Source organism: Triplophysa dalaica, chromosome 11 (assembly GCF_015846415.1).
Source record: "Triplophysa dalaica isolate WHDGS20190420 chromosome 11, ASM1584641v1, whole genome shotgun sequence".
In the NCBI taxonomy this organism is placed as follows: domain Eukaryota; kingdom Metazoa; phylum Chordata; class Actinopteri; order Cypriniformes; family Nemacheilidae; genus Triplophysa; species Triplophysa dalaica.
This window is the reverse complement of record NC_079552.1, coordinates 14,916,444-14,943,054: the sequence shown is the minus strand read 5'-3', so window position 1 is coordinate 14,943,054 and position 26,611 is coordinate 14,916,444. Positions and strand designations below refer to the sequence as shown.

At 36.6% G+C, this 26,611-nt stretch overlaps 2 protein-coding genes across 5 annotated transcripts; one reads left to right on the top strand and one right to left on the bottom strand.

The window, feature by feature from the left end:
• Positions 1 to 601: 601 nt before the first annotated feature.
• Positions 602 to 2,108, bottom strand: LOC130431584 (cytochrome c oxidase assembly factor 8). Its single transcript, XM_056760711.1, has 5 exons — positions 1,935 to 2,108; positions 1,516 to 1,713; positions 1,241 to 1,304; positions 1,031 to 1,121; positions 602 to 941 (listed from the first exon to the last, which is right to left on the bottom strand). The coding sequence occupies exons 1-5, from the start codon at positions 2,073 to 2,075 to the stop codon at positions 818 to 820; spliced, it is 618 nt and encodes a 205-aa protein (XP_056616689.1). The 5' UTR covers positions 2,076 to 2,108; the 3' UTR covers positions 602 to 817.
• bag5 (BCL2 associated athanogene 5) lies at positions 2,091 to 18,044 on the top strand. Of its 4 annotated transcripts, XM_056760708.1 has the most exons (6): positions 2,091 to 2,225; positions 2,746 to 2,844; positions 10,736 to 11,009; positions 11,316 to 11,744; positions 12,123 to 12,346; positions 13,468 to 18,044. In XM_056760708.1, the coding sequence occupies exons 2-6, from the start codon at positions 2,822 to 2,824 to the stop codon at positions 13,991 to 13,993; spliced, it is 1,476 nt and encodes a 491-aa protein (XP_056616686.1). In that variant the 5' UTR covers positions 2,091 to 2,225; positions 2,746 to 2,821; the 3' UTR covers positions 13,994 to 18,044. The 4 variants fall into 4 exon arrangements, with proteins under 4 accessions (XP_056616686.1, XP_056616685.1, XP_056616687.1 ...); XM_056760707.1 differs by lacking the exons at positions 2,091 to 2,225; positions 2,746 to 2,844 and adding an exon at positions 3,312 to 3,528; XM_056760709.1 differs by lacking the exons at positions 2,091 to 2,225; positions 2,746 to 2,844 and adding an exon at positions 8,703 to 8,795.
• The last annotated feature ends 8,567 nt before the right edge of the window (positions 18,045 to 26,611 follow it).

The window sequence follows — 26,611 nt, the reverse complement described above, 5'->3', positions numbered from 1 at the left end:
AAATCGGATTAGTTTTCTTTCATCTCTGGCCATTCTGTTAATATTAGCTGCAGAGATGTGGTAGTCTGTGAATGTTGTATATTATTTTATTTTCGTAAACAAAAGCTAAAATATCGTTTATTGCGTACCTCAAATAATTGAAATTCGAGACTAATCTATATGCAAAGCAGTTGAATTTTTTTTACGTTTATTCATTTTTTTAATGTATGATCTATTAATTTTTAAATCTGTTTTAGTGATCTTTGATTTGTATGTTCCCAAAAACCTTGAAAATTATAGTTTTATATGTACTATTGTGATTCCAACGAAAGCATATACAAGGGCAACATATAAGAATTTTACAAATATTAAATGTTATCCTGTCTTGTTTGTTTTCCCTTAATATCCCATAAAAAGAAGACATTACGCTAGAAGGAATAAGGTTTTAAACTATAAAAATAAATGTATTATGGTTGTGTGAATGTCATGGTTATAATAGGATTACATAAAAGATACCTTTAGCTTTCTTTGGAACTTGTTGTGACTTATAAAGCTGCTATAGTCTGTCACATCACGTCACACACTGTATGGGTTAAATCAGATTCGGCTCATAGTCAGAAAATTCATAAAAGAAGAATACATTTTATTGACAGAAACAAAAAAGATAAATAGAATACATTCTCTGATACCCTTACAGGAAGACAATCCTCTTCATTATTTTGATCTCATAACATTTCCAGGTTTTGATGGAATCTTCGGTCAAACTACTAATGTTTTTTTGTCCACTTAGACAGAGGAATAGCAACAATGATTGATTTACAGAGTCTTTATTTGAGTTTTATGAAGGTTTGCCGTTCTCTCGCCCAATTCCCCTCCTCCGTCCGGCCAGAATCCTCCATATGTTGTGTACAGCTACTCTAGCCATTAGAAGGGTTATGGTGAAATTCCGTCTATACCACTCCCTGATAAAGAAAGTGTTTTGAGAACATCAAAAGAAGTAACTTGAAGGACATAAAATAGTGTTCAGATTAATGAAGTGTTTGAGTTCTACCTGTTATAAATGGTATGCCTTTTAATGTTTTTGTCTAAGAAATATTTGTAGAACACTGCCATTTCCTCACTGCTTAAAGTCCTTTTTCTTCCTGGATCAGAAACAAATGACAACCTTTACTGAGCGCATACTAGGCATTAAGTACATCACTTTAATATATGTAAATTAGTAACAAAAATGAATATGGGCATAGGAGGTCATCTCTCTAACCTGCTTCATCTCTTTCTGACAACCCTTTTGCCTTCAGTTGTGACTGTACACATTCTTCCTTTTCCTACGATAAAATAGTATAAAATAAATGAATTAATTATAACTATATTATAAACCATTATATCTTTGTAGGAATCAATCATGACCATGATACAGTAATATTTTTTTGAAGAAAAAAATATGTTTGATACAAAGCTGCCCCCTGACGGTGACGATGGTGAACATGCATTTGTTGCCTTAAAAGGAAAGTGTAACCATTCATTTGTGGCTCATACCTTAATAAAGGTAATGTTCTGGTTGGCCCAAAAAATATGGTTCCAGTCCTCTGTCTCCTGTCTCAGATGCCTTAATTTCCTTTCCAGTGGAGTCTCATTTTCTGGGATGTGATATATTATTGGCCTCAGGTTTGACAGACTGTCTGGTGGTCCGATCCAGTCATATTTTGATGTTGCTGCTGGAATGAATCCCGACCTCTACATAGAAAACACAACAGTCATCTAAATGAACAAATGGTAGTTTTCTAAGACATCATCAAAACATGAAAACCATTTTTGCCCTTGCATTGTGATACAAATTGATTGAAGATACATATATTAACACAACAACATAGATGGCATAGACCGGTGTCATAAAAATGTTGAGTGATAAGTGATAAGTTGAAAAGTTAATTTGAGAAAGGCAATAAACTACTAACCTCTGCTCGCGTTTCATGTTTTGCTGCCTGGCTTGATCTTTGTCGGTGACCTCGACATTGGCTCCTTAATGGCAGGGCATCGGGTATGTGCCACGGACTTAAGGACCTAAAAAATAGCAAACCTACTGTTTTTCTATTCATCTTCGATTAAGTTTTCTACCTTGGCGACACATAAGAACGATTTATACATTGTGGGCTGCCGCATGATCTATGGATGTTTCAACATGGTGGACGATAACAAGTTAAAAGTCTTTTACAGCACTTATGTATTAGAATTTTGGGCAGAAGAGGGTATGTATTTGAAAACAAACATCGTTACAATTTGGTGTTATATAAGTTATTCGTTTTGTTTTACGAAAAATGATGCATCATTAAAACAATTAAACTCTTAGGACGCACACATTTTCTCCACTTCCGCTTTTTAACATATTGGACGACCAAAACATTTCACGAGTTACGAAACAATAACAATAACAAAGATTATAGATACCTTTTCCTCCTTTAACTATGTCTTTTAGTTTGTTTACTATTTTGTACGTGAAATTAATAAAATAATGAACTTCTTGTTTATAACTGTTGTTTCTCACATTGTTTCACAATAAATAAATAAAAATATATATTTGCTGAATACATTTTTACAGTCATCATTGGACATTGTTATATTCTATTCGCAAATAAATGTTAACACAAGAAAATTATTTATGTTATGTTTTCTGCTTAAAACACCGTTTCAACACAATGTTAATTATAGAAACGTTTATATTTATTTTTGACATTCAAAACCTAACACGCGTTTATGTTTGGCCAGCAGGTTTGTGGCAGTAGACATGTATCCCCGGTGGTAAGGAAAATTGCGTTGTGTTACATCTGTAAACACAGGCGCACCAATGGCTGTCCGGTGGTTTTGCAGGTAGGATGGGCAGCCCATTAAACATAATATTCAATAAGTAATGTCTTTATATGATTTTGTCCATGTTATATATATATATTACTATAATATAATACTGCTATGTACTCTTAAAGAGAGCCAAGGCTGTCTTGTGGGCTTTAAAGACGCACAATAAATTACACCCGGCTAGGCTAGGCAGATTATATTAAGCAGTTTATGTAGTTTTCAATTCTTTTGCGCAACTCAGCGACTACGTATACAGCAAATTCATTGACGTTTCTGTGCATTAAAGATGAAACCACTTTGTGATATTTAAGGGAGTTCACGTTGTGACTTCCCACTTAAATGCGCTTATTTAAAGTGCGACATGATGTGGAATAGGCAATTTCGTGCTGTATTAATGTGACGTTTGTCACTCTATAGGCAAGAAAGTATCATTCATCGGGTTTACACAGTCAGGCGGAAGATAGTCACAGTAGCAGGGCCCTCTCCTTTGTGAGGAATGGTCTCCCCAGTTTATTAAGAGATGGGAGGGGCAGGAATGCGGTCCATACCGATGTGATGCTGCTGCTCTAAATCCCGTGTCACTGCAACATAGCATTGCAATCCAGACATCACTGGAGTCCAATACACGTTTCAGTGGATTAGCTGATGGAAACGGAGCCCGATCAACATGTGCGCGAACGTATTCGGCGCGTTGAAAAGGTGAGAGATAACATGCGTAACGCCCGTTGAAGGTTGACAGACGTGCTTGAATCGTGTCAAATAGTGTTGGCTGCTGTTCAGCAGCGATACAAATCCTAATCTGTGGGCATCGTATTATGCATTTAAATGCCAGGAGATGCGTGGTAAAATAACAGGAAGAGCATCTATACAAGTCCATTTTTATTGCATGGCTGCATGAATCACATAATCAGGGGTACAAAACGGTATTAGGAACCATCGACTGAAAAAACATGAGTCAACTACTAATCCTGATGTCCATGTCTGTCATGGATACGACCTTTTGTATTTACAGCACACAGGTTTAAGACGCTCTTCTTCTTAATGGTGCAAACGGGGATGATGAGACGCGTGCGCTGCTGTTTTATTTTAGCATGTCATCAGCATCATAGCTGCTGTGGAGTTTTCCAGAATCTTTACTCTCTTCCTGTAATGGTGATGCTGAAGTTTTGAGGCTAGCTGTAACATTAGAGAAGTCTGACTGTTTAATTCTGTAGTATATACATCAGGACAGATACAACCAGACACTCATACCGTATTGTGGTGATGATGATGAGATGTGCAATGCACCTGTTTTGGCATGCACCTGACAGTGGACAGGTGCAGAATATGGGCTTTCTTCATTTAATGTTGATGATGATGATGATGATGTTTTAAGACCAACAGTTTTCCCACACAGTGCACCCGCAGAGGTTCTTAATGGCATAGAGTTCCAACCAGACGTCAAATGAAAAAGATTTATTATTATATTTTGCTTAGTTAAATGTATTGAACAGTTGTTTTCCTGTGGCTCAGTGGTTAGACTTTGGCACTAGCAATGCTAAGGTCATGGGTTCGAATCCAGGGGATTGCACGTAGTCAGAAACAAAGGTATAATACAATGCAATGTCAGTCGCTTTGGATAAAAGTGTCTGCCAACTGCATACATTTAAATTACTGAAATTGTGTTTTTATTTTATTAATATGACTTTAAAATGTTAGTGATAAATGGTATTCAGTATAATACGGGTTAAATAAAACACATTTAAAGTTGATGGAGGTGTACTACTGAAGTTTGGGAAACATTACACCATGGTATTGTGTATTCCTTGGATGACCATGAGGAATTTAATAATAATTTAATACAGCTTTAAAGGCGGGATGTCCGATTTCTGTTTTTGTTTTTGTTTAAATCACCAAAACAGACACACCCATCTTTCGCTTTCATCAGCGCTCGACTCGACTAATGTCCATCCTGTGCACTGTGCACCATACGCTGATTGTCTACAAGGTTGTTTCGGCCCGACTGTGTCTAAACCAGCGTAATTTGGAAATCGGACACCCCTCCTTTAATACTTCAGCTGTGTTAATTTGATTGTTCACCAATCTTTGAACTGTGAAAGAACCAGTGACGCATTTAGCAGTACACACTGATACGCTCTGGCATGGATGGCATGTTGGCATCTTCACCACTCCCAAATTATAATCTAAAACCCTGTTGTCAGGGTGGTTTGGGGAGGTCACAGTTGTTGTGCTGGTGGGCATCTGGAATGATGAGATGGCTCTGACTCATCCTCAGGTGACCCTGGCTGCCTCCTCTCTCTCTCTTACAATCACAACATGACGTCAAATTAAGTTGAACTGTGGTTCTACTGCAACTATTTAACAAATCCAAGTCATTCATATGTTCTCCTAAACGTGTCTGAGTCTCAGCTTCAGCACCATGTTCAAAAGTCCCTAGTAAATATTGAAGTCGGTCACTTTCAATACAAGATTTTATTCACTAATGATTAAACCATCAGTGCTTGTTCATCTTGTTTGAACTAAAGGCAATAGGATTTGTTTTCCTGCACAGGTTTACATTACAAATGAGCTAATGAAATATTTAATATCAGAAGAATTATGTGGCCAATAATTTACTTATAAGTACTGTAGCTGTGAAATAATGTACAGCCAGCCACTAGTTATCGTAAAATAAAACCCCTTCAGTGTACCAGGGTTTATTCCTGTGATAACAACAAGCTGGATGTACATTATCCACAACATGTTGTAAAAATATCTAGAATTTGTATAATATCTTTCATTATAGGTGACTGTATTCTTACTCAACCTGTATTTTAATATAATCAAGGTGTACTAGCCATAAAATAAATCTTAAAGAAATAGTTCACCCAAATATAAATCCGTAATTTACTCACCATCATAATAGCAAATTTGTATGCATGGAGTAAAATTCTTGTGTGAACTATTTCTTTTAGAGCTATCATCAGCACATGCGGGATATCAGAAATAAACTTTGATTTTTTATCAATAATTTTATCAATAAGTCTTTGTAATCAATAAATACATCACACTTGTAATAAGTGTATGGGAAGATATACAGCATTAGCAGAATTTTGAAGTTTATTCAAATTTTTTGTAAAATATGTATTGGCTGCAGAGTTGTCTAAGTCGTGATGTTGTCAATATAATTCTTGTGAGTTGACTTTGGTCCTTGTAAAATACGAGATGGGAACCGTAAGCCACACATGCTGTTGAATAGTTCCGGAGTCCTTTGACTTTGTTATTCGTTTAGGTAATTATTCATCAAATATACTTTTTACAGTGCATTTAAGACAGTTGCTGGGCATTTTTAACTCCCTTCTCAAGGACAGCACAGTTATGCAATTCATATGAGAATTAATTTTGTAGTAAATACTTGCATGATGGCGATTAATTGTCTGTTTTACAGGTTTTACTATTTTTATGATGTATTGTCATACAAATTGTCATTTATTATTTTTCAAGGTATACTGCGGTCTGGATAAGACATGGTTTTAATACCACTAAAAGTTTCTGTTATACCGTTCCAAAGGTATTATGTATATATATATATATATATATATATGTATATATGTGAATGCATGGAAGTTTAATTACTGGAAATGCATTTTAAAGAAGACTAGAAAGGGGTGCCATGCTTTCAAAGTGTTGGGGAAACAGTGATTTTACACGACATACTGTTCATGTTTACGACTGTTCCAAATATTTTGTTGCTTAATGTTGCTTAAAAATCTAATCTATGTTGTTCAATGTTTTTTACTCAGACATTTATAATAACACTTTTTAAAGCTGCAACCGCCATACTGCCTAACCGTGATAGTTTGGTTTAAGGTTACCACACTGTCAAAATCTCATACCAGCCCATGCCTATTGTCAATATAGGATCATTACACCTTATTTATCCCTTATAGAATACTTCTTTTATTAAAATGATGTAAAACTGAAATAATAACTATAAAGTATTGATGCACCGATGTATCGGCCACCAATATTAACTGTCCGATATTGGAATAATTCAACACCATCTGCATATCGGCAATAGCATGAAAAAGGCAGATACCTATGCTTTATTAATTAACTGCATGAAGGCAATGAGACGTCTGAATAGTCGAACTTTTTTCTCTGAGCAAAATAATTAAAGCTACAGTTTGTAAAAAAACGCTGCTAGAGGGCGCATGATCAAAACAACAACAATGCCATAGCTTGATGACGCTGTTAAGGAGCATAATATGATGGGATATGTTGTCTTCAACTCCACCGCTGATGGCCATCAATCAGACGGGAACCAAGCTAGTGGCTTGCTAGATGCTGGACACTACTTCCGCATTTGTCCAGGACACTGTTTTCATGCGGTTTCTATGTCAGATAAGGCGGTAACAAAGGGTAATGCAGATATGACGCCATTGATAGGCGAATGCACAGCCCATTTCACTGTTTAGAATGGCGATTTACAAGTCGTTGGAAACGTTTGAGATATTGTAGGTACTCGGCTGAATTTTTTTTTTTAACATTACCCTAGTGGTTCTTGAATATTTTACTGCAAAATTGTTTCAAACTGCACCTTTAAATGTCAATAGCACAGACTTTATTAAAGAAAGTTTATTGAAGAAATTTTCAATGTTAAGTCAAAAATGAGTTAATGTTATAAATAAAATAAATATTGGATAGAAAAAATCACCTTCGAAGATTGTTATGTTGTTAGGGATGCCCAAATTCTCTATATATCAATACATGTAATTGAATTGCAGTTTTGCGTTAAAATTATTTCTGTGCACTTAATTACACTCTGAACCAGCTCTGTCTGTGTTTGTCTGTATGTTTGTGAGCTAAGATAGATAAATGCCTTACCATGAGTAATATGTAATAGCGAGTGGTGGCCGGGAGGTGAAGCGAGACTGCCTGCAACACGAGAAGCAATGTGCTGTTGAGTTAAATATAATGCTGACGAACAGACGAGGGCTGGCTTTATTGTGTGCCCGTTGTTCTAAAGTGATGTCCGAATTTGGCAAATCAAGAATATATTTGTACACTGCATAAGAAAGCAGCATGTTCGTGTTCCTCTCACCCATCACAAACAATATCTCCGAAATGATAAAGGTCAAAGTTCAATGCCAAGCGAGATATTGTCTTTAACAGAATTCACTTTTCAAGGATTACAGAGAATGGCTGGAATCGCCCCAAGGAATATGCCAAAAAAGGGGCGAGGCAGTGCAGAAGGAGATCGCCACCCTGGGTCCACAGGTGTGCACTTTCAGCGGCTTGCAGAACGACAGAGAATACAAATTAAAAGTCCGGTTGACTTGAACAAGTTATAATACACTCACATTTTACCACCCCCCTTGAATTTTTTATAATTCGACCACAGAGTATATTGTTTACTTTAGCAAACTGAAGTAAATGTGCTAGTAAAACTGTGTACTTATCATACATTTTTTTAATGTAATTTAAAAATAGTACTAAAATTTAACTAGACCTACAAACAAAAGAAAAAAAGACCAGTAAGATCCTGGTTTATTATATACATTATTATATACGGTATTGGCAAGTACCAGAAAAATTATCGGTACTCGTACTCGGTCGTTGAAAAATGGTATCGGTGCATCCCTACAGCTGTGCATCCCTACTATAAAGGACAGAACATGTGCACTTGTTGTTACATTATTCAGCCCAATCTACAAATGTGAATGTAAATAACCCTACACTGTTATTTTTAAATGTTCCACAATCTCAATCCTGTTCATTGACATTAAGAAATGTAATATATCAAACGCAGGTTGCAAATGAGCGCTGTCTCTTTAAGGGCCTTGAATATGACCCATCTGTGACATCACAGACACTTCCCTGGGGAATAGCAGTAGGCATTTGACTGCCAAAACAATATTGTCTCAGGACGCTGAATGTGCAGAAGTGTGGGCTGTGGTCTATGAAGGTAGTCTGCAGTTGGGTTTGTAAGTACTGTTAGACTGAAACATTTATTTGATATCTACTAATCGGATTTTTCAGACTTTGTGGCAATGGGTTGGGCCATAACAATGTTAATGATGAATCACCTTTAGCTCGCAGTATGGGAAAGTTTGTTTTCCAACACAACTTCATGGAGTCACGACTCACGACACCATCAGGTAGGATGCAAATTGTGTTGCGATATTCAAAACAAGACCATACTCGGTGTGGTTGAAACCAGGCTTTTGCGGTCTAGATCAGACAGACAAGCAGCGAGTTCATTACTGAAAGACAGATTTGGTATATTAAGGCATTTGTGGATAAAGACTTGAGTTCCATTTATAGATTGGATTATTAATTCTGGTACAGTGCTTGTATTGTCATTCAATTCCTCAAGATGTGATTCTATTTCCACTTAACTTAGCCGGTTTGTTTCCCTCCCTGTGGTGTGTCAAGCCTAATCCCCGCCTAGTGGCACACCATGTGCCATGGTAGGTTTTTTGTTGTTCATAATAGGTGGAGATAGGAAGGGATAGTCAGCCTTTGTCATCAACACACCAAGAACATGTATTCACTTGCATTCAGCTTACAAAACATTAACCTGGTTGAGGATTGAAGTTGAACCATGTATAAATGTCATTAGATCACAAACCAGGCTGCTTTTTTGTAAGGTTACTCTGCAGAGACATTCTTCAGATATTCACTATACTCTAAAAATAGTTGTGCGAAAACAACACATTTTCTGTTCAGTTTGGGACATGTTTTGTCCCTTTTATTTGTTTCACACAAAATTAATACCAAATGTGTTAAAGTAACACAACGTGTTAATAATTAACAAATCCTGTCTAAGAGTATAGAAATCATATTTGGAGCACTTGGTTTGAAGTGCAAAAATGGCAAAGAAAAGGACAGTTTTTTTAAGAAATGGTGCCACTTAATTTGATATTCTGTTATTTAATCCATATACGTTTTTAATAGGTGTCCCAAGTTTTTTTGGTCCACTGTATAAGAATGACATGTTACAACTAGGGTTGGGTATCAAAAATCAATTCCAGTTCGGCATCGAAAGGTTAGGAATAGAAAAAGAATAGGAATTGGAAACTTGGAATTTCAATTTCAATACCTCTAATCAATTCCAGTGTGCATATTTTCAGAAATGCAAATGTGTTAACTTGTGATCTGATATCTCAATAAAAGCCCCTATCAACCTTAATTTTACTTTAGTAAGCAAATTTTGACTATAGTATTTAAAGTGAAGGACAGTAACCACAAATTAACCATAGTTTCATTATAGTGACTACAGTTGATGATACAATGATGAAGTTAACTATGGCAATGCGAATTATATTGAATAAGACAAAACACAATTACTATGTGAATACATAAACAAAACGGTGCTGATCATAAATATATATGTATATTTTTTGCAAAGCAGTCAATAAGCAGGCTTAATGACCATAAAGGTTGATATCTAAATGTTTTACTTTAACTATAGTATCGAAACAAGGAATCGATAAGAATCTAAATCAATAAGCAGAATCGAATTCGCTAAGATTTAAAGATACCCAACACTCATAAGTTTTTGTTATTGACCAACATCACAATCCTAGATGTTATAGTTTCAATGAAAACGGAATAATTATTATACAAGACTTACCAATCCAATGTAAAATGTGTAGTTTTGTATGGATGTCAAAGCCAAGGACACGAACTTGCAGAAGTGTTAATGTGCTCTTAAATGCTTTCCTGTGGCTCAATGGTTAGAGCATGGCGTTCGCAACACCAAGGTCATGTGTTTGATTGCACAGATTGCACATTCTTAGTGACAAATGTATAGTATAAAGCAATATAAGTTGCTTTGGATAAAATTGTCTGCTAAATTCATAAATGTACATGCTCTTTTCTTTTATCGATTCTTTTCTGACTCTCTCTCTCACTCTCTCAGCCTGTTTGGGAAACCCTTTGATGGTGGGAAGAGGACAATGAATCATGGCAGTCAGCAGCCACAGACACAGCAGATGCCAGGACCCTTTCCAGGTTATGGAGGGCCCCAGGGTCCGTACGCTGGCCAGCACCCAGCCCTGCTCCGGCTGAGTGAAGTGCAGAAGGAGATCGCCACCCTGGGTCCACAGGTGTGCACTTTCAGCGGCCTGCAGAACGATAGAGAATACAAACGACTGGAGCGAGAGCTGACCAGATTACAGCTGGAGGTTGATCAGGTCAGGAAACGTTAGATGGACTAACACATGGACTGGTAGCACATTTCTACAGTGTGTGGGAAAAATATCTATGTTTTCACATTTATATCCCTATGTTTATAAATATATATGCATGTGGTCATCCTCCCAATTGGAGTTGGAATTCAGATTTGCTTAAGAGCTCAGGTTTTATCAGCATTGCACTGCACATAAGATTCAGAAAATGTTTGTTTAATATAAACATGTTTTTTTTCAGCTTTGTACTATATGTATTGCATTGAAGAACTTTAAGATAATAAGTGGCCTTGTTTTGTTTCCCTGATCCAGGTGGAGACGGAGGGCCGTCCAGAGCTCCAGCAGTCTCGGAAGCGTGCTGCAGGAGAGGTGGAAGGTCTGCTTCGGTACCTTGAGGGCAATGCTACACATCCATCTCGACTGGCCATCGAGGAGTTAACCCAGGAGGCACAGAGGCTACTGAATGAAGGGGTTGTGCAGCCTTTCCGGCAGGGCCAAGCTCTGGATGCGTTTGAAATCAGCGAGGAACTGGTGGAGGCTGTGCAGGAGGTAGCCATGCGGATGGCTCAGGTGAAGACGGGTGGGAGCGTACCGCTCAGGAAGGCCCGGTACAAGGCGCTGACACGGGTCTGTGCTGTACAGGAAATACTGGAGGGTCGTGTGCGCACTAACACGCTGGCGCTGCCTCTGTCGGATGACACGCATGAGGCTGTGCAGCGTATTAATCAAGTCATGGCACAGGTGAGTGATGTTTTAAAGATATTTTCTTTTCTTGGTGTTTTAAGAAAATATTTTGCAAAAGCAACTTGTTCTGAACTGCTGAAACATTGTTATAATTGAACGTGACTGCCCACATTTACTTTTCCATTAGGACTAGAGGGTGTTCAGACACTTGGCTGTTGTTGAATGATATGGTTTAAAATGATATTTGACCCAGCAGAAAACACACAGAGTAACAAACTGCTGAGAACAGAGCGTTCTGGCAAGGCACATCAATATTACTGAATGGCTTTATCCTAAGGAAAAATCATTTTCTGTGTTATAGTTGTTTAACTGGAGCCTAAATAATTTTTAACGTGTTAAGAGTTTTTAACATGTTAAAATATTGATTCTATGTAGGTGAGTGGTGCACGGTGCCAGGAAGTGGCTCTGCTGATGGGTCTCCGAGGGCGTGACAGCTGTGCCCACCTGGCAAGGATCCTTACAGAGCTGCTGGTTGAGTTGGATGCCCTTGATGTGTCAAGTAATGCCGCTGTCAGGAATTACAGGAAACAAGTTGTGGAGGAGATCACTGGCCTGTTGAAACATCTTGACTTGGAGGGAGAGGGAGATGAAACTCGCAGGTAAATACACATGTGTAAATGAAATTAAGACAGTAAACAATCATTGACGTAAATGTTTTATCACTTTCATGTTAAATCCAAATGCTGTTATTTTTTTCCATAACACAAGGGATTTTTTTTATAATCTTATGTCTAGTTCATAGTGGTTCAAGTCAGAAATCAACATAAATTAGTAAATATATTCACTTATTTCCAGTCATCTGATTTCTTTAGTATTTTTGTGTTGCTTTTTATTGGTTGTCTTTAGAGATCCTACAATATTTCCATGCCATATTTAAATAAAAAAAGATGGTATCTGCAGTGCCCTGCCAGGTTGTCCATGCCACACATTTTTACTTGTAGGGAAAACAAACGGCAGAGCCACAGAGAAAATAGCCGCATACAGGGTTTGGAACGGCATGTTTCAAAGAAAATAATGAAAAATCAAGATTCCTTGAAGTAGACTGTAACAAGGTTCAGATGAAGATGAAGATGAAGGAACTGGCAAATATTCAAAAAACCTTTAATAAAATAAACAAACCACAAAACGAAAATAAAATGCAGGCAGCTCCGTCACGGTCGACTGCCGGCCACACAAACATAAATAAAACTTAACACAACATTGTCCAGGCCTGGTCCTCTCTCGTTGTACACTCCTGTCGCTCCCCCTTTTATGATTCCGATCTCCTCTGTGAGAGATGCGGGACTGGTGAAACGCGCAGCTGACACTCATTATCACTCGCGTCACCAGCCTTGCGTTGTTCCCTCACGGTCTCGTCCCGCCTTGCTCGTTACATAGACATATCAGTTATATCATATCAGGTATTTCTGTGTTGATGTTATTGAGTTTATTCATAATATTGAAGTTAACTTATTTATAACTAGTGATCCAGTCGGTGAAAACCAGGCCAAAACTCAAAATCTAATTCTGAGCATCCAATTTTATTTTCCACAATTAATTTTACTTCAATTTAACTTATTTGACATTGCTTTACTCCGACAGTATTAAAGACATTAAGATTATACTTTCATAGAATGTACTTTATGTAGAAACAGTAAATCACAAAAAAATACTGTATTTTCACAGACTAGGTCACATTGTCACCTATTTATGAGTAAGTAAAACTATTTTATATTTCCAGATATGATCTAGCACAGAACGACTCTATTCGGGAAATCGAGGCAATCAGGGGACGTGTCACAGTTCTACGGGAGGAGGTCCTCCGGTATGGTGCCATAGGACAGGGCTCAGAGCTGCAAGGTCTCCTTACTCACTTGGATCAGGTAGACACAGGCCGTAATCCCTGCATACGGGAGGCACGCCGCAGAGCTGTGTTGGAAGTCCAGGCGCTCATTACCTACCAAGACCTCCGGGAAGCACTTGGGCATCGCAACCCCATACCAGAGGAGCCCCCGTCTCATGCAGCCGTCTGGAGGGTCTTAGCCAGCCTGTCCGACCTGCAGGCTCAGGTGTTGAGCTTTGATGGCAAGAGAGCTGACAAGAGCTACATGGTTTTGGAAGAGCTACTGACCAAACAGCTTCTAGCTCTAGATGCTGTGGACCCACAGGGGGACCAGGAGACGAAAGTTGCTCGGAAGCAAGCGGTCAAACTCGCCCAGAATATCCTTAGTTATCTGGATTTGAAGACAGATGAGTGGGAGTATTGAGAGACATAAAACACTGCTGTATTGGATAGATTTCCTGAATAAAGAGCCGCAAGAAAAGGCAAAAGCTTTTTGCTCTCTGTGACATATCAGGACGAGATATTGCAGTGCTGGAGGCCATGGGTGGGATTTTTAATTTGTATATTGAAGACTCTGTGTATTGCTGTGGGCAGCAAGACTGTTACCCATGATGCACCTGCTGCTTTTGTTGGTCCATTATAGGTCCCTGAAAACAGCCTTTCTTCAGGCAGAGGAAATCCTATTTTCTAATGCACATGAAGCATTGTTTTCGTCATAATTCCATCGTGTTTTTAGTTGATTCTATGCTATTGGTTGGTGTGTTGTGGTGCTGAACCCTGTTGTGCTGCCAAAATCTCCTTCTTGCTATACCACATGCTTGTTTGGAGTACGGTGTTAAAACTACAGTCTACAGTTTGAACTCTTCATCCCTGTCCAGTTACACTCATGAAGAAGCTCAATGGCTTCTTTTATGATCACAACAGGTAGTACCACAAACTATGTCAGTGTTTCTAGGTTTATTTTCTTTAAATTGCACTTTTAGAGTCTGGTCCTCCAGCTGTAGACCTATATCATCCTGCATCATCCACAATAGCTGTTCCAGTTTAAGTTATTAAAATAGTATTTGGCTAATGATGCATCAAATAAACATTGACGTAAAAGATGTTTTAACAAAAGGAAGGGAAAACTCAAGCTGAGCCCATTCTGCTGTTCTGTTGGATTTTATTGAGGAGCGCCATTGTCTGTGGAGACATTTCCAGTTAGTATCGATATAAAGGACAAAAATAGAAACTAGTTCAGAGGGTTTCTTGTCTTTTAGTTCTAGGCAAAAAGTGTTTCTGCAAACCACCAGGGAACCGAGCGAGAGAGTGTGTTTGTTGTTGAAAAGAGCTGTGTGTATGTGTGCTGTTTTGGTTGTGAGAGTGATCAAAGTGGACAGGAGGATTCTAGAACATTGAAGTGGCACAGAAGAGCGGTAAACTATCAAAAAAGTGCTCGAGAACTCGCTGTTGAATATGACCCAAATGTCTTTTTCTCAAATGTGTGTTTTTTTTCATCAAAAAACATGATATTTTTAAACTTTTCAGTCACGAATTAATGAATTGCACTCCATTAAATATTGCACAGAATGTCTGTTTATTCAAAATGTTTATCAGGTCTTTAAGCTGTCAAAAAATAGTTAGAATTCATTTCAATAGAGATAGGTAGAGATTGAGGGGGCAAAATTAAGGTGATACATTACGGTAGGTAATATAAATGACTCCAAATTAATTATAGCAAATGTAATAAACACTAGGGGTTTAACAATGTTCAGACCGAACCAAGAAACGGCAGTGCACTATGGGTACGTAACACTCACATGGCATACCAAGCTAAAGCTAAAGGAGTGAATGCAAACGCTTCCAGCCCAGTCCAGGCCCATTGTTGAGTTTGACATCACTTTGCCTTATGTCACAAAACGTTTCCCTTTTTTGACATTTGATTAAATAGTAATTTGTACTTTAAACAACTTATAAGAGCTGTGTTTCTTTTTTAAATAGTATACAGTTACTGTCTTCGAAAGAGAAATGTGAAGCCAAGGTATAAAAGTTATTTTTTTTTTATTATTAAGTTAAAGGTGAATCTAAAAAAGTGAACCCTGCTCCAAAGCGAACCAAACCATGTTATATTGTTACATCCCAGTACCTATACCTATAAGTACAGCGAACTCATATTTGATTACACCATATTTACCATTGATTAAATTTAAGAAAGTTTGAAAACCGAAGTTGATATATCCTTTGTTAATCTGCCAGGTGATATTTTTTTGGCCAGTGCTGATAATCTCAAAATAGCCAAATATCGTTTGATTTGCCAGTTTATACATAAAATAAATAACAATAAATGAATAGCATATGATAACAAAATCTGATTTTACATAACTTAATTAAATTTGCTTGTTGAATTTATGATAAACAACATATTTTATATAGGGTCTGCTGTTTTATGGTATTTTACAAGAAAATGTAATTGAAGAGTATCTGAATTAGCGTTTTTGCTTGATGTGTGATATAGTTCCTATTAAAGGACCCCTCAGAGACTAAGTGAGAAGTGCGGGACAAGCTTGTCCATAGTACAAACCGTGACAGTATCAAGTTTAATCGTTTAATAATTAATCCAAGGCCAAATGTGTGCCATATTACGGCTATTATTAACAGCATAACTCTCCAATATAAGGGCATTTTTATGGCTAAATATGATATTCTGTTATTTATATATCAAGCTCTGCTCTTGCGAATGAGGCTTTATATTAAACCTCAATAGGTTACTTTTTGAAAGTGGAACAGTGCTGCCCTTTTATGTTGGTGTTTATTTTTCCCATGTCCCAATTGTCACTAGCCTGGCCTAGATAAGGGCACATCCAGTTAGCCCAAATGTCAACAGTTATGAAGCAGCGCCACCATTATCAACAAAGGATACGAGTTGCACTCGGAGCAGAAGCGAACACTTTTATCAGATGGAAAGATGAGGGTCCAGAAGTGATGAGTGCTGGAAAAGATACAGAGAGCAAAGAGGGTATAGAGGTCGTGGTCAGAACAGATCAATCCCGAATCTGTCATCAGATGGCTTTGTGTGTAAATCCCCTACAGCGACTTCTACATCAGTCAAGGTGATAACACACTCTAACAGCACTTTCAAGCAACCTTACACTAAGCGTTGGTGTAGTTTTGTTTTGTAAGCCTCTTCTGAATCCATATAGAGATGGCATAGATAAGCTATTATAAGCAACTTCTCACATTGACAGATTTTCAGATTGTTGTTTCTCCCACCAGGCCTGTGGTCTAGCAGCTACCGACGTGTTAAGGTTCAGAGAGAGCGTGCCGTTTAAAATAACTTCATTGGTATGAACGAAACATGCATCTGGTTTTTTTTTTTAAAAGCAAACACACCCAGCTGTTTCTTGCCATCCATGTTTTACAGAGAACGACAATTCAAAATTATTTGGTATGTAACTCGGTTAAAAATACTTTGCCATTAAAATGTCTAATTTGTGTTCACATGTTGAGCTTTAGTTTAATTTGTGAAGGTTAATGGGGGTTTTATAACATTACATTAGATTGTTTCTGGCCTAAATTAAGATCCACTTTTGCATTTAACATGCAGTGTAAATCTATGTCAGTACATTTGGCTTTCCACATTACATGAGTTCCCAGAGTACTTATTCCTCCACTGCTGTGCTTACATGTGTTCATCACATTGGTCTGTCAGATGTATGAGTCATACTCTTCTCCATAGTTACAATCATAAATCAAATCCATTACTGTTGTTGGATGACACTCAACAAGCCACCTATAACGTTTTTTTTGTTTTGAAATGAATATTACCTTGATTGTATTAAAGGATCAGCTTTTTAAATGTTAGTGTAGGCTTTGAAAACACATTAAATGTAATGAGCATTGCACCATTTTTACTTGATGATCATAGTAATCTCTTAGTTTTGACTTGACAAATGGCAAAAGTGAAAATTGCAATTACGTAGATCACTGACCCATGCAACTATTTTGCTTAAGGTCTTCCTATGAATGCAAACTCAAATTTATCAAACAACACTAAAAATCCAACCCATTATACAATATCTGCAAGATTGAGAATGTAATTTCAATGTCAACCTTTTTTTAATACCAAAGTTAATACTTGCTACTTCTTTTCAGTTTTTAACTTGTGTCACCTTTATAAACACTGCGACTCAGTAACTACAAACCAGAAGAAAGAAATACTTCGATAACAAAATTAAGCTTTTCATTTTCCTTATCTGACTACATGTCTAGAAGGATATTTTTGTGGTGACCTGTGAGATTGTCTAAATGTGTCATGCTGTTTATATGTTTGATGCATTGATCTCATTTGAATTCTGCGGATTGTGCAAGGTTTACTCTGTGTGTATTGCTCAAAAAGCACATTTAGTTAACGCTGACGTGTGAATGCTTTGATTGGTGGGGTTGTTTGATTTTTACATGTCTACATTGTTAAATAAAAGTTGTGGATCTGAAAATAACGTATGTTTGTGCTGAGGTATTAATTGTGGCCAGGGATCTTTCAACTTGTTTCCATGGCAACCCCTCACTGACACACAAAATTGAAGGTGCTGTGATAAAAGATTTGGGTTTGCCTGAAACACACACATAGCAGAATATAGGAAATATCTAAGCACATGCTTTCTAAATATATCCGCTTAAGCATAGTTAATACACTTGTCAGTATAGCGTGTGCAGTGTTGAATGATCAAGAAATATTTATAGTATAAGGCAACTATGGCAGATATTTAAAAAAATGTAGTCTGTAACATCCAAAATGAATCATCAGAATCCACTACATTTTGTTGTTTATGTGAGCATTAGGATAATACACACACACACACACACACACACATATATATATATATATATACTGCAGCAATGTAAAAGACTGACAGTTTGACAATACACATGCATGAAAACTGTGATAAAATCCAGATAATCACTTTTTTTTTCTAAATGTACAAATATTACTGTTGTATTACTTTAAAGAGCTATGAGCTTTGCAGTATTTGAGGTCTGAAAAAAATACAGAGCATCATTTCTGTTATTTTGGGCTGTTTCTCCAGTTTTAGTTTCCTGCAACTAGATGCAATATTTTAATTTTAAATTTGGGAGAAATGTAGAAAGTAGTTCAGAGAATGAAACAAAAATGATTATTTTACCTAAACACATACCTAAAAATAGTAAATTCAGAAAAACAGAAAATAATTTTGAAATGGTCTCTTTATTTTTCTGCGGCTAAATATATAATTTAAGGAAATAAAGAAACCCTGCAACAGAAAAGACAGAACATGGCAATTTTTTCCTGCACTTTGACTTTGAAAACAGAAAAACATTCATAAAACGAATTTATTACTTTCACTGAAACACGTAATATCCGAAATAAGTAAATAAAACATTATTGTGTTTTTTTTTACTGTATATTAAAAGGGATAGTTCATGCCAAATGTAAAGTCTTTCATCACTGTCATTCCAAACCTGTATGATTTTCTTTCTTCTGCAGAGCACAAAGGAAGATATTTTGAGAAACGTGTATGCTGTAACAAAACAGCATTGGACCCCCTTGACTTTCATAGTATAGAGACAAAACCAAGTCTGAGACAATTTAAAATTAGCTTCTTTTGTGTTCAGTGGGGAAGAAAAAAATTTATACTGGTTTCAAACAACATACGGGTGTACTGTGTACACCAGAACTTTTATTTTTCTGTCCTTTTACAATATTTGTTGCAACACTCTTAAAGAAATACTTTTCCTTAAGGATTTTTGACCTTCAGGGAAGCCCTAATTTAAAGAGGACATTTTTAATGAGAAAAAGACAATGGAGAAGTCAATAGATTTAAAAAGCATGTGTTATGTGAATTCGAGGACCAACCAACAAAGTCCAATATCGCCCCCTAATGTCTACCTGTAAATTTGAGCCAATGAAATAAAAATGTAGCTCACATTCAAGTCATGAGATGTGGTTGACTTACGTTGTAAGGTATTAAGTTGTACTTAATTATCATTCTAAGGGTTATTGAGTTGGGATATCATCGTAAATAAAATATCATAAATATTAAAATGATATATTACACCGCGTGGCTTCACGTCAGCTACACATTCTCATTGGGCTTTGAGCCAATAAATAATGTTAGGCTGTCTATGCACATTCTCAGTATTTCTCCTGTCATACGTTTGATATTAAATAGTAACACAGTAAATAGTAACCACGGCAAATAACAAACTGATCGAAACATTATAATAAATAAAAGTAATGAAATTACAAGATAAAAAACTACGAGAACATATGATAAATTGTCATTTTTGTTATTATATTTCATATTTCCACAAAATATAACTTCATAGTTAGTTGTGTTAGTGTTTTTTACTTGTTTTTAAATGTTGTTTTATGTTTGTGTGTTTGGAAACGGGCCACCATCACTTAATAAGACTCATTCTGTTTTGTAATTTAGGCTTAGTCGATGTATTTGTACAGTTTTTTGTTGTATTATTATACAAATCCTCTTAACCACGCTGACGCTGCAGTGCCTGTGACGTATATAGAACCCTGACGATGATGTGCTGAAACGATAAAACGAACAGAAATATACAATGAGACGGAAGAAAAACAGTTTGATTATGAAAACAATCAACTCAATTGAAAGATGATTGTCTTAACAATTTTCGTTTTTGCAAATAATAGTTTGCTGAATTCGCTGCTATATTTTCCACTTGCTTTCCGAGTTTTCGTTCACCTTACTGGCACACAATTTCACGTGGGGGCGGGACTTATGTCCACTTGCTCTCATTGGCTAGCGAGATTTTGATCGTCAGCTCCTTGACCAGTCGATATTGAAGACAGTGCAGAGAAAGCGATCTGCATGCGGTTTTCTGTAATCTTTTATTTTAGTGTTTGTCCTAAAATGACTTTCTTATTTTGTTAGAATATTTGCAGGGTTGCCAACTCACGCACTGAGAGGGGGATATACGCTTCCAGGCTCTATTTATACTACGAAACTATATGTAATATCTAATTATATAGTCCGGTCAAATCAAGTCAGATTTACTTGTATAGCACTTAATTTGTATTGTATCAAAAAAACAAAAGAAAAACACATGTTAGCCAAACATAGACTAAATAAAGATATAACCTTAAAAGGTAGTAGTATAACATACACTGGAAAGCTTTCCGCAACATCCGCGTGACCCAAGCAAAAAGTCTCATGATTTATATCCAGAACATGATGCATGATGGGATACGCCTATGAGAGTAGCTCTAGAGTGCAGGCTGGACGACGGGGCGGGGCAACACATTTGCAAGGAGCTACACGTGTCGCCCCGCCCACTTCTCCTTTCATTGGCTCATGATCCGAAGGTGCTTATTGTTATTGAGAAGTTTGATGCTTTATCAGCTTATTGGTATAGAGAAGCATGATGTCAGTACATGGAGAGTTAAATTGTTTGTTTATTTATTTATTTAACTTTATATTTGAACGCTTAACATGACATTCGAGAGTATTATGTGTTACAGTTACTTAACAAACACTTTCTCCGAAGGCATTGCGTGTCTGGACGAAAGCAAGGCAAAGCTTCCGGACGCAGCTCATACCACAGTGTCTCTTTACCTATCAAATTAAAATGTTCTTTGTTTTTTCCACTTAAGAAACAACAAACACGAAGAAGCACCACACAATTTAAACTAGAGAAGAATATGTTTTTTAATTAAACTTTGCCAGATTTGTAATTTTACAACAGTGTGTCATGTGGTACAGATCCATGTGCGTGGATGACATTTGGAAACTGCACAAATGGAACGCGGTTATTGCATCCTGTTTCTACATATAAATGAAAGAGTTGTTTGCAAGAGGCAGACTGAGTTAATAAAACATTATAAACATGTCCAATTGAGTAACCTCTTATGAATTTGTTTTGTTGTATCGTTTAAAAAAGGTAACTCTTTTGAATGTATTGATACTCTTTTATAAGGCGTACTTTCTGTGAATGTTAACAAAGGCACTTTAAATCTTTAAAAGGAGACTGTATGCAGGAACGTATGGCGTTCCTAAGGGTCCAAATATATGGCGTTCCTAAGGGTCCAAATACATGACTTTGCAGCACACACACGTCTCACTCAACGTGACGTCTGCGTCTTCCGAGCGTGACGTCTGCGTCTGCCGAGCGTGACGTCTGCGTCTGTTGCTTGACTCGCCCAACTGCCGAACGTGACGTTTGCGTCTCACTGAACGCGACGTCTGCGTCTGCCTGAACATACAACCAGTTTTATGTGTTTATACTGACAATACCTTTAAACAGTTATTAACTGAAAGTAAGCGAATTCTTTCTTTTTGGAATAGTAAATTAAAGTTTGAGTATGTTGTAATCATTTGACTGATCTCACATTGACCTTGCTTATTCTTGCTCACAACATATTATCACATTCCCAAGGGGTAATATCTCATGGCCACGACAAAACTTAGTGAAACGAGCATGTGCCCTCCTGTTCGCCCTACACGTGAGATTGGTCAACGTGGAAAATGTATTCACTCAAATTATCCCGTTCTTTTGGATATGTTTTGGATTTCAAAAATCAGTGATTGCCATTCTTCATTTTTTTTGGTTTATTCTGTAATCATTGCATGCATCACTAATAAATATTCTAAAAACAAAAATATTTTCGATTGTGATGAATATATATATCAATTAGTGACAGAATGAAATGTATTGTTTGTGGTCAATTTTGACAGCTGTTTGGAGGATTATTTTATGAGGCCAAACTCTTTCTACTTTGCTGTAGGCCTTTACTGAAAGGCTGAATACGTTAAAGCCAACCTAATCACTGTAGCCTGACGGATGAACAAATAAAATTAAAACCTTATGAATAAATAGGATATCTTGTAAGATACTGCATGATCCAAATATAGTATTATTTGATACATTTTTAAAGTTTTCATTACATTTTGGGCATTGAATCCATGCTGAATCCACCCTTCTGATGGGATCAGTTTAATCCAGATTTTTTGGAACAAAGTGATCCAAATCCTACAAAAAAGTTCTGAAAAACCCAAACTAAAGGTTTGATCCGGATCAAAACCAAGATTGGATTACGTGATCTAATCCGATTATGTAATCCGTTTTTTCTTTTGAAAAACACATTTTCAAGATTTGATCCAATCCGTTATCCAAAATCCTGGATTACTTTTGAAAAAACCGGGCCCTGGAAATAGTGCTACGTTGCTGTATTACTGTTAGCAGATAATTATGTAATGTTTTAATGCTACTTAATTATTGGTAACATTTATGTTTAATGTAACATTAATGTTTAATGTTACTAAACACTTTTAATGTTACTAAATCAAGACGTTACTTACGGATATAAGTGGGAATTATCGAACTTTCGAGGGCAGCAACGTGAGACTGGACCCAGCTAAAATATAAATTTATTTCAGTCCTTTGTACTCTTATCACTATCTTAAATATTTTTATAATTGGGTTCTCTCTTCTTGTTTAATTTGAAAAGCTGTTTTCTCCTCAGATCTTTAGATCCCTCCATGGATATCAGAAAATTGCTATATAAGCTATAATAATGTACATATTATATATCTAGTAGTGAATGTTTTTCTGCTCACCGTGCATATTGTTTTAATTGGCTGAACATAAGTCTTCCATGTACATTTCTCTTCACACCATAACCCTACATTTCTAACTCTTTTACACTTTCCATACTTTTGACCACATTGTTCAACTTATCTTTCCCGTAAATAACATAACTGACATCTTTAGAAACCATAACCCAACGTTCAGCCTTTATAACCTTATGAGTACCTTAACTGAGATTTAATATTCTTGCATCACTTCCATACAGTGGGAACATTTCTTGTTCCCCTGCGGATTTTGAAAGTTTACCTGTTTATGAAGAAATTAAGCTTCTATAATGTTTATGGTAGTTTTTACTTTAAAGGATAGAGACAGAACATCAATCAAAAATCCATAAAAAGAAACATTAAAAAAAGGTTATAAATTGTTTTGCAATTCGGTGAGTAAAATTAGTATTTGATCTGGCTCCCACTGATTATATACTGTATTAATAGGTATAGGTTATGTGCTTATATGTTACACAAATTACTCCTGTCACTTTAGGAAATTACTCCTGATGTCAGTTTGTTAGGTTTAAAAAAGAAGCCTGCCATCACAATCTGTATATTCCATCGCAACCTCTTCACCATGGTCAAGACTAGATTAATAGCTGTCAAAGGTTATCAGGGACAAGATTGTAGACTGACACAATGCTTTGGGCTACATACAGAAGCTTAATGAGAAGGAGACAACTGTTGGTGTGATTATTTGGAAATAGAAGAAATCAACAGTAAAATGATCAAGAAAAGGCTTAGGAGAAAGTGCTGTGGTCAGATGGAGCCAAAATTAACTCTCTGTTTTTGGAGGGAGAGAAATGCTGACTATGACCCCAAGAACACTGGTCTCTTTAGTCAAGCACATTATGTTTTGGGGCATTTTCTCTGCTATGGGAACAGTATGCCTTCACCAGATTGGGGAGGTGAGGGACGGTTCCATTTACTGTTAAATCTTGGACGAGAACCTCCTCACCTCAACAAGAACACTCAAGATGCGTAGTGGATCGGCCTTCAACATGACAGAGACCTAAAACATATTGCTAAGACCACCAAGGAGTGGCTCAAAGAGAAGCACAATGCAATAGAAATCAAAGACTAAACCAGTTCTTCATTCTTCCACCTATGCACCTTTCATGCAGTTGAATTAGTACTAAACAAATAAGTACTAATTCAAGAAATTAGTTAAATTAACAATATGATATTTGGCTGAGAAACAGCTATCAAAATCAGAGGATGCCAAAAAACTACTTATTTATGTAATAATAAATTCTGTACTGTGACAAATGTTAGATTGAAAATACGTAATGATTATAGCTTCTAAGTGTGGTTTAAAATGAGAGCTTTGAATTGTTCAATGCCTTGCATCACCAGTTTTGTCATTTTATCAGATGGCAGAAGCAGCCTTTGCATTTGTTATGCATTAAATTATGGTTGAAAACAATGTAGAAAACAGTAGATTTGAAGATGTTCTGGACTTTGAAGTCCCAGAATAAGAATATTGTGTTATATTCATTTCTGCTTTATCAGATTTGGAGGAAATCTTCTGCTTTAGTTTTTATTTACCCTGACAGAATTTTCTTGGCATCACAAAAGAGTAAAAAATAAAACACAAATAAAATGAAATGGACCTGTTGTATATTAGTTGTTTTTGACTTGTGTAAAATTAATAAGGTCAAATATAAAAAAAGCTTTAAAATATTATTTTGTTTAAATAAGTGAAGGAAACTGCTCTAAACTTTTGCGACAATGCGGCTTGGCAGACCAATTTTATTTACGTCCCCACCAATGTCAAAATCAAAATTTCGCCCTTGCCTATAACCATAATCACAGAATACTATTTAATTTGTTATATTCAACACTGTATATACAATAAACAAAAATACAATAATATGACATTGTCCAGTAAATTAGTAAAACCTTGCAAATACACACACACAAGATTATTATTATTTAACATAAAAAAGATATGGCTTGGCAAACCATTTAATATTGCATTTATGCCACCTACTGGAAATAGAGTGAAACACAGATCAAATAAATGCAAGCGTTTATTTATTTATAAAGCACAAAAAGCACTAATAAACTGTACACAGCAGTGGTCACCACATTTTAAAGTGGTGTTTATTTGTTATACTGAATTATATCGGAAAACGTGGCAGGAATAATCGATCGCATCAGAACAATATAAACATCAGAAAGTCGTAATAACATGCCCAACATATAATGATATAACCATGGTTTTGGACTTAAATGTATTTCACGAACACTTTACACGAAGCATTACAAACTGCATAAACTAAGATTGACAGCTGGTCCTTACCAGTGTGTAACACAACTAACAGAATGTCAAGTAAACAACAGATGATCATTAGTTCCTAGGACAGACGCAGACGTCACGTTCAGTGAGAGGAATGAGTGAAGTGAAAGTTAACAAAGTAGACGCTTGACACACTGCATTGAACCGTGTATAGGAGCGTGTTACAACACGTGTTAGCAAAAATGACAACAAATTACTTCACTGCTACACGTGAATGACACGTGACGCCTAACTGGACGCTTCACTGCTGCACGTGATTTACGTGACGTCTACGTCACGTCAACGTCTCGTCTGCGTCTTGAATTCAATGCAATAAATAGCAGAATAAAAAAAAAGTTAAGACGTGGAGTTAGACGTTCAGTGAGACGAATGTGTGCTGCAAAGTCATGTATTTGGACCCTTAGGAATTATGGCGCTCCTTTTGTATCATTCCTTTACTGACCAAGCTCACATACGTGTCGACGTGCGTGTAGACATGCGTGTGGAGAACGCGCGACGTGTTGACGTGCGTGTACACATGCGTGTGGAGAACGTACGTGCGTCTTTACGTCTAAACTAGCTATGCTTACAGACTCGCCAATGTGTGGACAACATTCATTCGTCTTAACGTGTTTTTGACTATAATCAGAGTGAAGGCTATTATGCTACTGTCACACTAGAAAGCAAAAATTGGAGAAATGCATGTTTAACCAAAGTCTGTGAATCAAAAGCAAAGCTTTACTACAGTAACCATATTAGGCTATATGTTTTATTCATTAAATAATTTTGACCAACTTTTGATTTCTGGATAAAAATCGGTCATTCTTTATTTTGGAATATTTTCTAATCATTCCCTAGATGTTACACAACCTATCTGTGGAAATTTGAGGTTATATCCCGTTCCTATTCCTACGAATAGATGGTTCAGTGTGAACATTTTCTGACTTGTAATTGGAGCCATTCATAGTTTCCTTCTAACTGTGACATATTTGTTTCCGTTTTTCTTTTTTTATGTATCCCCATTACCATAACCAACGAGGATACAGTAGAGAACCAGAGGCGAACCTTGGGTGCTTTTTAGGATATCAGCCACTAGGAGGCGCTTATGTAGCGACATTTTGGGTTGAGATGCCAACTGGAA